The 14,418-nt window shown below is 39.6% G+C and overlaps 1 protein-coding gene across 3 annotated transcripts in view; it reads right to left on the bottom strand.

Moving 5' to 3' along the window:
- The window catches only part of AFF3 (ALF transcription elongation factor 3), a 333,250-nt gene that overhangs the window by 8,432 nt on the left and 310,400 nt on the right, over positions 1-14,418 (bottom strand). For all 3 annotated transcript variants that reach the window (XM_071745558.1, XM_071745568.1, XM_071745572.1), the window contains 4 exons: positions 10,340-10,403; positions 7,605-7,741; positions 5,562-5,633; positions 3,094-3,187 (listed from right to left, as the gene is read on the bottom strand). In XM_071745558.1, the coding sequence (XP_071601659.1) occupies positions 3,094-3,187; positions 5,562-5,633; positions 7,605-7,741; positions 10,340-10,403 (367 nt within the window). The remainder of the gene's footprint in view (positions 1-3,093; positions 3,188-5,561; positions 5,634-7,604; positions 7,742-10,339; positions 10,404-14,418) is intronic.

The raw sequence follows: 14,418 nt of genomic DNA, 5'->3' as shown, positions 1-14,418 counted from the left end.
GTAATCTCCAAAAGCTGGTGGGAATTTACTGATGGGTTCCTGCCCATTAGACTTGTGAAAAAAACCTTCCCCTTCCCCCTCTCTCAAGTGCAGTGACTGATTTAATTCTTGGACTGCAAGAAAGGGTGTAAAAAGCAGGAAGCTAAGAAAAAAAAAAGTTTTCAAGACCATCCCATCTGCAGCCTCATATTCAGCAATGGTCACTCTCTGATTCTTCAGATCTCCTCCCACCCTTTCCCAAAGCCATACATACAGATAAATGTGTGCTGGAGAAGAACCTTTCCTTCTTGACAGCCATGGGAGACCAAGTTCTGCAGCTCAAGATCTGTTTATGGATATTTTTTATATGCAAGGCTGCAGGTGTAGCAAGCTGCAGGAGTTACAATGTGCTAAGAGCAGTGTAAAAACTCTTGGTCTCCCATGGCTTAGGAAGGAAAAAATTATAAACAAGGGGCTTCAGAGCTTCACAGATTTCAAGGCCAGGAACAATCTTCAGGACAATCTGCAGTTTCCCTTTTCCACCAATCATGGAACTTTTACCAGAAGACAAATTACTTTTCTTAATTTCATTTGATTTATTCTTTTTAAAAAGGATAGATAGTCATATTGAAATCCTAAGACACAATTTATCCTCCTTGTGCTCCTGTATCCTGTTCTAATGTTCAGCAGACCTCACACAAAACCAGATTCTGTTTTGGGGTTTCAAGATTGAATTTTCTTAACTTCAATGCTAGCTTTTGGATTTTGCAGGTCCAAGGCCAGCAAAACTGCATGTTGTCTGGTATTACCAGCTCTGCTGCCATACACAATCATCACATCCTCCCTTAATCTGTTCTGCAGTAAGATGGACACATCTCATGAACCTCTCTTCAAAAAGTTTGTTTTCTCAGTTTTGACATGTTCTTTGAACTGGTTCTTGTGTTCCCACATCCCTCATGCACACACCAACTGTATTTCAGCAGTGATCAATCACATCAGTGCTGTGTCTGCCCTGGCATTCTTCATGCATTTTGACACTGGGTCTTCTACATTCCAGGTAGGTGTCATGAAAAATAAGCTTTGGAGTGTCCCACGGGGGGGGGGGGGGTTCTTAAATGGGTTTTCTTTTTTTTCTTTTTTTTTTTTTCCCTTTCTTTTCTTTTCTGAACTGTCTCAGGACTACTGGCCTTCATCTTTCTAGTGAAATGGAAACTGAGGATGTGTTATTTACTTACAGACTTAGAGGGTGAAGAATAGGAAAACTGAAGTGGAATTGAGGATACTTTAAACTTAACCAGTCTTTGCCTTGCTGCACAACTTTCCACACACTTTTTTCTCACCTTTACAGTATATTACTCCTGCCTCCTCTCAGTTCTGCACCAGAAAGGTGAGGGTAAAGATTCTTAAGAGAGTGTAATGTTGTAAGGGACCATCTCTTTTCCCAGTTTGCTTGCTGCTATCCATTCTCCTGGGTTCTTTATGCTTTCAAATGTTTCTGGCTCCTATATATCTGTGGCTTCTTTTTAATTCTCTGCTGCACTAATTTTTTAAATAATGGAAATAAAATACTTAAAAGGAGATTTAAATAATATTTTTTTTCTTTTCTAAAGGAAAAGTGTGTCTAATTTTCCCTGCAAATGTGTGTGACAAGGTTTAAAATCTTTCTTTGATTGATAATATGTGTGGAAGTTCTTAATGCAGTCAGCATTTCATGTCACTTGGTTTTGAAAGATTTAGATACCAAATATGAAATGAGTGGAGAATAGGCTTGTTTTCCACTGAAAATTACAGCAAATGGATTTTTTTTTATTTTACTTTCAAAGGTATGAAAATTTCCTAATGTGAAACTATGCTACCATTATATCTGCAGGAGTTGTGCAAAAAAGAAGCTTGTCCTGGCTAAGTGTAAGTCCATTTTATGTTTATTGTGAAACAGTTTCTATCTACAAGTAAGAGACATTTTACAGGACTGAAAACCTGACCATCCTCTTTTTAATGCAGATAGTCTATGGACTGGTAAAGAAAAATAAAGTGAACATATTTCTTTCCCATGAAATCAAGTCATTGTTAGAGAAATGTAACACATTGAATTATATATTGCTAGATTTTAAAAAGCAATTAAAGTCAGTTTGACAATAATGAATCTGTCAATTTCTTTTGCTGTTTTCATGTGTTCAGAATCTGGTAATCAGCATTCATGTTTGTATTTGAATTTTTTAATGAACAAAATATAAAGAATGGTTTTCATTTCAAGGTACCTCCCTCTGCATGAGAACACCAACGGATGAGCCGTGAATTCAGAGATTAATGGCTGTTCAGGCCCCCCCAAACAGCTTTTCCTATAGAACTTTTATGTTAATTTTTACTTTTATTTAAAAAGATAAGGCTAATTTTGTGATCAAATGCTGGATGGAAGGACTGACTGATAAGTAGGCTCCACCTTTTTTGCAGAGGAAGGTTTCCTGTCAAATAAAATACACTAGAATGGTTTGAATTGCTTCCTGACTTGTTGAAAATAAGCAGGATTTGGGCCTGGCAGAGAGCTGAAAACAGAAGCAGAAGCAGTAAAGGCAAAGCAGGAAGGGGAAGCCAGTGGTGTCAAATACATGGCAGGTGGGGTTTTTTTGCCCTCCAAAGCTTTTGTACAACTCCCACTGTTTGCCAGTTCCTTGTCCTACTGCACTGTCCTACCTAGGGATGCTTCTGAGTGGAAGGCCTGCAGCTGAGGACTGCTCTAGATCAAAGTGTTCAGCTCACAGGTAGTCTAGTGGGAAACATAATCCTGGGGTGGATTTCTAGAGCAAGATCTGCAAAACCTATTCACAACAGAGCTGGAGAGCACTAGAAAATCAACCAAAAGTAGCCTGAAAATAGCTGTTTATTAGAACAATAAATTTCTTATCCTTCATGAAGGGAGGTGACGTGTATACTGCAAGGTGGGGCCCTTGTGAAGACAACGGAACTGGCAAGAGGTCAGGTGGTGCCATGGGAGTATATGGGAAAATCCCACTGACTTCACCAGGGAAGATCTCTGTCCAGCACAACTACTGTTTTAGTAATAAGCTGTATTTCCTGTAGTGACACACTGGTTTTAAAACATCATAAAGACTGCACCTTGAAATACTCAATAAGTGCTTTTGAATACTTGACTGCATGATCTCTCTTGAGCCGAAACATCCTCCAGTAGAGAAGGGCCAGGCAGCGGTAACTGCAACAAAAGGGAGAACAGAAGGTAAAGTGTGCCCCCTGAGCAGTAATCACAACAAATTGTCTTAAACTCTCAAACTAACACGCAGCAGAAGGCTGACAGCACCTTGCTTACTGTTATTATCACCATTTGTTTATAGTACTCCACACTTTGCCGTGGGCTCATGAGTAGAACTGGGTATTGCAGCCAGAACAGGTCACACTGACAAATGGTACCAGTGAGGTACTGAACAAACCATACTCAGAGTTTGCTGGGTTCCCAGGCCTTGACTCTGACTTGAAGTCTGCACACTTGTCCAAAGGCCTCTCCCATGGGAAGGTCATTCCAGGCCTGGAACACAATGTATGCATTTTGTGTGTGGTTCTTGTTGTAAATGCTAAGGCAGCCTTTTGGGGTATGTTATCCTGGGGCTTTACTACAACAGCCTGTATAATGAAGTAGAGTCATTCTAGGTGTATTTTGGGACTCTTCCAGAGATAGCTGGGAAACAGGGAAAACCCCGTGCCTGCCAGAATTTCCTTGGCCAAGCTCCTTTGTGGAAAACCAAAATGGAGATTGTGTTGGAGCCTGGAGACTATTTCTAGGCCACATGTCTGATTTGTTCCTCAGGGGAAACCAGCAGTGGGCTGAAAAACTTGATGTGCTGTATTGGAACTGTCTACCCTCATGTCCCTCACTGGTCTATAGAGGGCCACACACCTTTAATGCTATATAATTGAATTAGAGTAATAAGTATTAACAATAATTATACATAAGTGATGATCAGGATACACAAACTCTTTTCTTCACCATTGGCTTTGGGTGCACTGCTCTATATTCCAAATCCAGACTTACCATCACCTCTTCCTACCAAGCTTTTTTATTGGCAGGGATGGGATTGTTCCACACTAACACAATTTTTGAAACAAAAATCTGGTGCATTTTGCTTTTCCTTTGACATCAGAAGCCTTATTTTTAAAAGCAGTGTTTGCTCTCAGAGCCAACCTGAAGCACCAGAAGACGCCTGGAGCTTGGAAACCCAGAGCGCTCCCCATCTCCCCGAATCTAGGAGCGGCCCAAAACTCAGCAACCCCCTCGAATTATGAAAGCTCTCTTCCAAAAAAAAAAAAAAAAAAAATCCCAGCTAGGGTTTCTCGGCACGTTTGCCTCCTGCCCTGAAAACAGGCGGTGAATTTCTGCCTTTGTCCGCTGGAGGACAGTCTCTCCTTAGGAGAAGGGGAGCTGGCTGGCAGCCTTCCCGGGAGGCGCTGGGAGCAGCCAGAGGATGCGGTGGCCTCCCAGTCACCATAACTCTCACTCTGTCACCTTCACAGGTACAGCGCATATGCAAATGGTGTCAGCTCATCTGCTGGCTGGCAGACGGTGAGTTAGGATTGCTATTCATCGCCCAGGGAAGGAAGGCACCGTCTGCTTTCCCTCGCCCTGACCTTTCTGCCGAAACAGATGCAGCAGCTCCGTGAATTTGGATGCTGCTCTGCACACACCAGAGCGCTCCAGCAGTTCTGAGCAACCTTTATTTGTTTTGTTTTGCTTTGTTCTAACTGTTCTTTAGCCCTTTTTGCACGTAAGTGATATAAAATCCCTTGCCACTAATACATTCTTTGCTCCTCCCGGTGGCACAGAGAACCAGTGACAAAGAAAGGGCATTTAAAAAAAATATAGTCTGCATCTCTGAATATTTTTGTTGTTTTTATACAAATGATTAATTAGAACTCCTTATTTATCAAGAGTAAAGACACATATAATTTGGATTTTTAACAGATGGCTAATAGATGTTCAAAACACACTTGCTGATTGCAAATGTCCACTTACTGAGAATCAGTAACCATGTAATAGGTATTTAAAGTATAAGCTACATAGATATTAAATTAAAATTTGACTCCAGTAACATTTTAGTGTTCTGCAATCCGCAACCATCCCACAGAATCCAAGGTGTGTGCATATATCTCTAGAGATCTCAATTTAGAAGGTAATCCAAGAGGCTTAATTATCACTGTTGCCACATCTCCCTCCCTGTAATATAAATATACTTTATGATTATTGAGCCTAAAATGTCAGTCACAAAAGAAATTACCAAGCTATTGGTACAAAAGTACATCACTCACAAAAACAACAAACCATCAGGCATTTAAAAATTAATTATGCTGACATACCATAGCTGCTCTGTCACAGTCAATAAGTATGAATTGCTTATTTACGGAGACAGAACGCAGACCTGGTACAGAGATACAAGGGCTGGACCTTCCTAGAGCAGAAAATGTTCTCTTAATTTCAAGAGAGAAAATGATCCTATTTGGCTGTGTCCAGCATCTGATTTTCAAGGACTGTCTCACTGCAAAAAAGCAGCCTTTTGAGGAAATCTTCATTTACTAACCATAATGCTGCCAGCTGTTTGTCTTCTGGTGTGGCGTTGGGGCCTGAGTGGGTTTTTAGTCTCACCGCATACCTTAAGCAAAAGGAAAAAAAAAGGTCAATGTGAGTTAACTGAGACAGCCTTATATTACCAATCAGAGTGCTAAGCTGCTTGATGCAATTTGATCTGCCCCCTTATCCGTATTTACTCGTGTTATCAAACATACATTTGCTTTTCTGGTTGCTGCAGTGCCTCCCTGCACTCCTTAAACCACAGTAACTCCCTAGAACATCAACCAGTCCGGAGGGGAGCCTGGCTGCTGAGGTGATGCAGTCCCACCAAAATAACCTCTGACTGCTCCCAGTCACACAGAGTTCATGCAGAAAGCTTTTCATAGCATTTGAAGGCAGACAGCCTGCCTTGAAGCTGGTGCTGCCCTCACCCTGCCAGTTCTGAGCTCTTCTACCCAGATCTGCTGAGGGGGGACATGTGGCTCAGAGCTGGTTTTGTTCATATGACATTACATTCAAATTCTATAAATATTAAACATCCATAGAGGTAGCACTGCTATTTCAAGTCTGTATGTGCTATGCCATCACAAAGTAGTATTTGGAAATCTGGGCTTCCAGCTGAATGCCTGAACGATGGACAAGGTTAGGACAACACATAGCACTTTGGGGCTTGCTTCCAGAAAGATACCTGTCCCCCATAATTATCTGCTTGTGTTTCTTTCTTATCTTTGCTTTCAAACTTTAATATTGATACCTATGCAAATATTCAGTACAAACACTGTATTTCAACAGGAATACCTAGTAAACCACTTATTTTCCTGAGCTACAGAAAGTGAGATCAACAGCAATTCACACTACAACATGACCACAGCTACACACATTATTGAAAACTATGGAACAGCAAGCAAAATTCATTCCCAGAGTTAGAGCCACGTATTTACTATCATAAGAAAAGACAAGGCAGGCAAAAAAAGAGTTTCCTGCCTTTTGTAAAAGAAAAAAAAGAAAAAAAAAAAAATTGCAGAAACGGCATGTACAATTCTCTTAGTGAAAAAAAAAAACAAAACTGATTTTGTTTAACAACTTTCCAGTTAGAAATCTGGCCTCAGTCCACTGAAATGCATGAGAAGAAAGCCCTAAGCAGAATAAAATGCCAATATAATTGTTAACATGCGAGAAAATCATTGCATCAACACAAAGTCCAAAAGAATGCAATTGTTTTAGAAGCTTTGCTCCATTTTAAATAAGATTAGCAATTAAAACATTTTACTTCCTATGACCTTAGCCCTGACGAGAGCTGCATGGCTGCCAGTCCTGAGGAGTGATGGCATGGTCACTGACACTGCAGCTTTCTCTGCTGGTGGGGCTGTGCTCACACTCTGGTGGAGAGAGTCACTCAGCTGCTGGGATTATTTTGACCTTTGTGTTCTCTGCTGACACTGTCAATAATGTTAACTGCTAGCACCAACTATAAAGGAGGAAAGGGCTTAAGAGACAAACAAAACTTTCTTTATAGGGACTGAGGGTGGGACTGAACTCTAGACTGTCCTGTTTGGAGAGCCATGGAGGTGACTAAGGTAGGGGTAGTTTTAGTGTGAGCTGGACTGTTTTTGGGTCTCCTCTGGCTGCAGTAGCAGCATGCACACCAAGCCAACCTTCAGTGTCCATTTTTCTACCACAGTTCACATCTTCTTTCAGGTAACTGTTACACGTGTTGCAGCACTTTGTCAGCTACCACTCCATGAGAATGTTTTGGTTTTATGTATTAGTTTTTCCTTTTTAATAGCATGGGACTTATACCATGAAACTCTTGAAGTAATTTGCAACTGAGGTAATATGAAAAGCTTCGGGACTTAAAAAAATTTTTTTTTGCATTCTACAGACTTTCCTCATTTCATTTCCATAGAAATCACAAATTATGCATACATTTTACATATGACTGACCAGGCACTTGCTTCTCCTCTTTTACTGTATCTAGGGAATTATGTGATAATGCAGATGAACATGTTTGCACAAACAGAGTAACCCCAGAGATTATCTCTTTCCTTCCTACCTGATGAGTTCAACTGTTTCTGAATACATTGTATAAGGAGATTTAGATTCCATTGGGCCTTGTTCCATTGCATTTCCACACTCAATAAATGATAGTGCTGCTTCTGCATAATTCAGTGCCTTTCCAAATTTTTCCACCTAGAGGGAAAAAATAAGGACACAGAGAAATAGTGTAATCATCAAGATATGGTTGCATTTGATGAGATTTTTGTCAACATGAATTGTAAACTTGATGCAAGTTGGTATATCTTCAGATTCACAAATTTTCCTATGAGAAAGCTAAAACTCATCAAACCCTGTGCATCACTGAAAATCATAACATACAGAAAGTAGAGCTGGAAAAGTCTACAAGATGTTATTTGGTCCACATTTCAAAGAGGGATCAACTCTGCCTAGGAAATTTCTGACAGATCTTTGTCAAAGTGCTTCTGGTACTGGAAATTACACAAACTCATCAGATATTTTGCTCTATCTTTCATTAAAAAGGATTTCACACATTTGCAAATTTAGTTTTTCATCACCCAACAAAGAAAGGTAATGACTATTGTGAACTAAGAGAATGAGAAATAATACTTTACTGCTAACTCATATTATTTATCCCTACCATTTTAAGCACTGCTTAACCACACTCTCTTCTTGTCAGCAGTTTGGTTTTTACATCCTTCTCTTTCAGGGGTGGCTCTGATCCTACCATCTTTCTTCCTTGCCCCATTTCTTTTCCTATTTTCACTATTTTTTGGACTCTGGGTATTTTTGTATTTACACAGACATTTGTACACATATGTCCTCAATGACAGTGTAAATGCAAATATACACATTATGTTCATAAATGTACACTTCCATACCACTTAGGTGCTCTGAGAATTTCATTTCTGATGTGTACAAAGATGAATCACACTAATACCTCCCTGTCCTGACTTTTTTTTTCCTTCAGTCAGAACTCCTGTGGTACATAAAGCCCATTAATGGACTGGATGCATTTGGCTGAAATCTGATGCACACAGTGAAAGGTTAATGGACCTTATTCTTTTCCAAGGGATAAAGATTTTAAATAGTAGCTTTGGAATGGCACACTGGCTTCAATCTATTTTAGGTCCTTATATGACTCCCATTGTGATCATACCAGAGAACTTCACAAACTTTTTATTATATTTCTCTCCCCAATGCTCTTATGCGGGCGGAAGTGCTATTATCCCAATTTCACAGGTGGGGGACTAAAGCTGAGCAGAGACACTTAAAGTAATTTCCAGGCTGCTCACTCTAAGTGCCTGTTAGGTATTGTGGTGCCAGAGTAGGAGGTATTGAGCCCAGCAAGATGATTCAAAGTGTGTGGAGGCACTTTGGCAATATGGCCAGGATCCTTACACAGTCAGTGAGGAAGTACCTGCAGAGAGTGGTTCTCAAGGTGTAAGTAAGGTGCTGGCCCCTGTGTATGGAAGCTGAGTGTGAAGGATGCACAATCCCCTAAGACAGATGGGAGGCTATTTAAACTGTGCCCAAGTGACTTTCATTCAGGAAACCAGTGGCAGAGCACACAACAGTGCTGCACCTCCTGTTTTTGGGTGTCTACTACAAAAACATTGCTCTTCAGGCTAAGAATTTCCTTTGCATGTTAAGTGGTTGTTTTGTTCTTTTTTTTTTTTTTCAATTAAGTTTAAACAACACACTAAAATGCACCATTTGTACTTTTCCACAGTATTTTCTGATTTAAGACTCACTGTAGAGTAATAGGGAACTGAATAAACCATGGAAATTTGTGCTAATAAAGTGTTAGTGTCCTATATTAAGGGCCTGCTTCTTCTTGGCCTTTTTTACACTCTATGCAGAGAGAGATTAAAAAACAGAGGCTCTGAGCTACCTTTCTTCTTTTCTACTTCTGTGACAAAAAAAGTGCCTGTCTGACAGAGCAAGGCAGAACTGAAGCCTACAAGATATTCCCACCTGCAAGACAGCCATATTATCACAGGGTCCCACCCCATATATTGTGTCTGCCACACCAGGGGCCTAATGTTTTTAAGGATGTTCTAGCTTATTCATAGTGCTGGACAGTTGTAGCCTTGGAGAAAGCTGAGAGATGGCAAAACAAGAGCTCCTGCATACTTCTTTGCCCTCATTTTTTTGGAAAGACAATCATCTTCCACATAAACCCAGATCCCCCCTTTTCAAGAGGTTCTTACAAGCTGTTTTTTAAATAGATCAAAGCCAGGGCCAAGAATCTGTTTGTTGTACCAGTCTTTTGTGTGCGAGGTGTTTCTCTAGGGTTACAAAAATTCCTTGTATGCTTGATTATGTATGTATTGATTATATTAGGAGAGGTCTGCCATGAAACCAGGATTCTTTCTGCACTGAAGAGCCAACACTCTTTAAAAAAAAGTACAAATACCTCAGCCACCAGGCCAAATTTGGGGATACAATTATAGAACCTAGCCAGCTAGTTAAACTGAGAAGACAGATATGTGGATCCCTTACACAGCCTCCATTGCTATAGTTACTAATTAAAACAAAGGAATAAATGGAAAGTTTTATTTATCCAGGCCTTTATCTCAGTAAGTCATTATTTGTTAAGTCATAGTTTATTGGGCTATGAACATTTGATTATATAAACATTTCTTAATTTAACAGGCCTAGCCATGCTTATAATAGATTTTATAATTACCCCTGCAATACTGCGCTGATGAAGAAAATGCATTAAAAAAATAATTTGGAGCAACATAACTGGAAAGAAAATGTTCTCACCATTGCATCTGCTTTATGCTTCTTCCGTTTAGCTTCCTGCATAAAGTAATCCGCATTGCGTGGCCTACCAGGGAAAAATAAGAAGACATTTTACTATTGTCTGACGTGCAGAATATTTTCAAGGTATTTTTTCCTTATTTCAAACCTGATTTACAAATATTTTGTATGAAGGAAATACACTTATCATGTAGCCATGCATCTTCTATTTCCGAATTGCTGCCTGTGGAGACAATAGCATTTATGGCTGTTCTCATTCTTTAGAAGTCAGTGATTCAAAGCAAAAAAAAAGCTACTAAAATGTGTTTTTATGGATTATATAAACTGCTTTTCAAATTTTGATCTGCAAAATGGATGCAGACATTAAGTGGAACAAGTTATTCCATCTTCTCCTTTCCCCCGTGCTGGCTTACCTCTTTTTCTACTCCTCTCTGTACATTGTCTTTTGCTTTGCTTCCTCCTCTTTTCAAAACAATCTCTACACTTTAAAAACAAACATCGAACCTGCTTGCTCCCACAACTACCATCTCGTCCCCTTTCTCCCTCATATCTGTAAGCAAGCTGTGAGTGCTGTTTACTTTTATTGCCTGGAGTTCATCTCTGACTCAGTGCTGGGCCACCTGCTACAATTCCTCTGGCATTGTTTGTGCCAATTCCTCCATTGATTTCTCCTCAAACAGATCTCAGAGACTGCATCCCTTCCTTAACCTACCTGACCTAACAACATATTCAACTGCTGCTTCTGTGCTGAAATCCACAACTCCATTTCTGATCTGGACTTACCCATTTCCATTGAAACTGAAAAAAAATAACCTGATGTCTTTGTGGCAATGACTGGTGAGCTCCTCAGGGCTGGAGCAAATTTTTTTACCTCCTCCCATAAGCTCTCCCTGTTGCACCTTTCTTAGTCACCGTGGCTAAGTGTGGTGACACATTTCCTGTGTAATTTCAGGCCATAGCTTTGCATGTCCAGTTGTTGTCTTTCATGAAAGTCTTCATATTTCCTGACCCTGCAGATTCTTCCAGTCTCATATACATGGGAGATGGTACCTTTCTTTCCCTATTTGGCTAGAATATGTTCTGGATCTCCTCAGTTTACACCGTGGTTAATGAAATGTCCTTGTCTCTCTCAGAGAAGGAAGATTTGCTTTGCAAAACAGTTCTCTTAGTATTGGTTAGAGTGTCATCCTTTTGCCCTTACGTAATGAAAATGAGATATTCCTGAGTAATCAGTGTGAATTCTGCTGTTTTTACCATTCATGCTTTGAAGTGCTTGGTGTTTGTTATAAATGATATGGCATTATTGCCACTCAGCAATATGCTGTAGGCTAATGCTGGCTGGCAGCTCAGCCCCACACAGCCACTTGCTCACTCTCCTCAGCTGGATGAGGGAGAGAATTGGAAGGACAAAAGTGAGAAAAGTCGTGGGTTGAGATAAAAAAAAACTTAATGGGTAAAGCAAAGTGGAATAAGGAATTCATTCACTGCTTCCTATCAACAGGCTAATATTCAGGAAAGAGGGGCTTCATCACACTTAATAATTACTTGGGAAGACAAATGCCATCACTCTAAACAGCCCCTCTTTCTCCTTCTTCCCCCAGCTTTTATTGCTAAGCATAATGTCCTATGGTATGGGACAGCCCTCTGGTCACTTGGGGTCAGCTGTCCTGGATGTGTCCTCTCCCAACTCCCTGTGCTCCTCCAGCTGGTTTGCTGGTGAGGTGGTGAGAGAAACAGGAAAGGCTCCGACCGTGTGAGCTCTGCTCAGCAATAGCTGAAGCACCCGTGTGTTATCAACATACTTTTTTTGGTCATAAATCCAAAACACAGCACCATACAAACTACCAGGAAGAAAATTGACTCTATCCCAGCCCAAACCACTACACAATCCTCACTAGGGGTTTTTTTTGGTTGATTTTTTTTTGTTTGTTTAATAGGGATTTCTCAGCACACTTGTTTAAAAAATGTTTTGCGTGAGTCAGAGAAGATACAGATCTAAACACTGGAGTCAGTGGGGTTGATGAGTAAAACATTCTTGCTGAAAGCAGTAAAAACATGCTGAGATCCATAACTGAGATCAGTGGGAGCAAGGGGGAGCTTCTTGACAGAAGAGGACAGCCACATACACTTCCTCCAGGCTATAAAGCACTTGGCAGTGTGTTTACTTAGTCCCTTTCTTTCTACTTCTGTGCATACAGTTTCAAGGACGCTGAATTTCATCACAGAAGATTAGTCAACCTGATTTTGAACAGAAGAAAGGCTGAATATTACTAGATGGAAATAAGACTCAAAGTCTAATTTTGAATGACCCTAAAAAGCTTGTTGATATGAAGAAAAACAGTTACTTTGCTTCAACTCTAAAATGTTATTCTCCCTCAAGAGTGGAATTTCTCCCCAGCTTACTCTAGCTAGTCAGTGAGAAAGGGGATTAAGGACAAGTTTGTGTCCCAGCATCTCACAACCATCAAGTTGCAAACTTAATGATACAAACCATCTGGATTTGGTCATGGTCAATTATGAAGTATCAGAGACTGAAACAGTGTTAGCTTGATGCAGAAAAATAACTACTTGCCAGAACAATTGTAAGTATTCTAAAAAAAAATATTATCCCCTCTCTCTTCTCATCTGGTGCAACAGCCTTGGTAAGGTGGTTCACCATGAAGGGTCAAAAAGCAAAGCAAAGCAGGGTAAATCAACAAAAGAGTGGTCTCAGTTCCCTGAAATGATCAAAGTGATGAACCTGCACATGATACTTTCAAAATCAGGTCATTAAAATACACTCTTTGCAACATTCCTTCCCTTCTCCCAGGACTGTGTGTCTAACTTGCTTGTCTGGAGCATGGTAAGAGACTGTAAAAAGTGAGGTAACACAATTCTAATTATGGTTTACTTATTTTTAAGCTAATTGCAAAATGTTTTCCACCTTGTAGCATGATTTATTCTCCCAAGTTATGACTAACAGTGAATTTATTAGCAAGAGGCATGCACATTACTGAACCAAGAAGCCTGCTTTGAGGGCCCTGCTACAGGGTGGTTAACCACAACACAACATGCAAAAACTTAAATCATCAGTTTGTACCAAGTCCAATTGTTTTTCTGGAAGCCTAATATAAAAATGAAACTACTAAAAGGTGATTTTAAAGCAAGGCATGTTCTCAATGCAAATGTTTACATATTTCCAAAGGAAAAATACTATACCAGATTGATTCACAAATCAGAGGATTCCTAAAAAAAAATTAGGATTAATTGGGTATGTTTTCTTCCAGTTTCCTAAACTGAGTTTTAATAAACATGCCAAGTCAAATTCTGATTACTTTGTGTCACCTATGAAATACTATTCCTCAGTGTATCCCCACATTAGTAAACTTCCTATTCAGATTGCAAAGGGGCCTGTTGGGTGAAAATAGAAAACTAGAAGGTCCTATAGGTTTAATGTATCTTTATGCAGATTGCATACATTTCTTACATAATTTTAGTAACAAAATATGTGCTCGCATTTCATTATTTTCTGATTTTTTTTTAATGGAAAAGAAAGGTTTCAAATTCAGATTTGCTTAGGTTCCCATTGCACATGAACATAATTTGTCTTTTAAAATTCAGTATGCTGGTATAAATTATTATGTCATGAAGCAAAAACCAAAACAAAACAGGAAACAAACCCTTTCTATAGGCTGTTTGAAGATAACAGGTTACCTCAGATTACAGACATGTGAGAAAGCTGATGCATAAATCAATTGTTTTTTTAAAATTTTTGTGGGGTTTTTGGCTTTTTTTTTTTCATACTGTAATGCTTTTCTTCCCTACTGTATCTAAGAAGCTCATAAAATTGTCTTTTAGTCATATTCTGATTTCATAGGCACTTAAATTACAATGCCTGAGAACTCATCTCTTAGAAACTTGGAGGTTCATCCAAATTTCCTCTGTACCTTGGCCTATTTAGTGAAAATGGCAGCAATCTCAGACTGGAAAATTTGCAGGTAATCTGATTGCATGCAAATTTTAGACACTTTATGATATCATTTAAAGTCATCTTGAGGTTGTTTTCCCCTTGGTAAGATTTAGAAAGATCTGAGGCTAGCTGC

The sequence above is a fragment of the Heliangelus exortis genome, chromosome 1 (assembly GCF_036169615.1).
Source record: "Heliangelus exortis chromosome 1, bHelExo1.hap1, whole genome shotgun sequence".
NCBI lineage: Eukaryota > Metazoa > Chordata > Aves > Apodiformes > Trochilidae > Heliangelus > Heliangelus exortis.
This window is presented reverse-complemented; position numbering and strand designations above follow the sequence as displayed.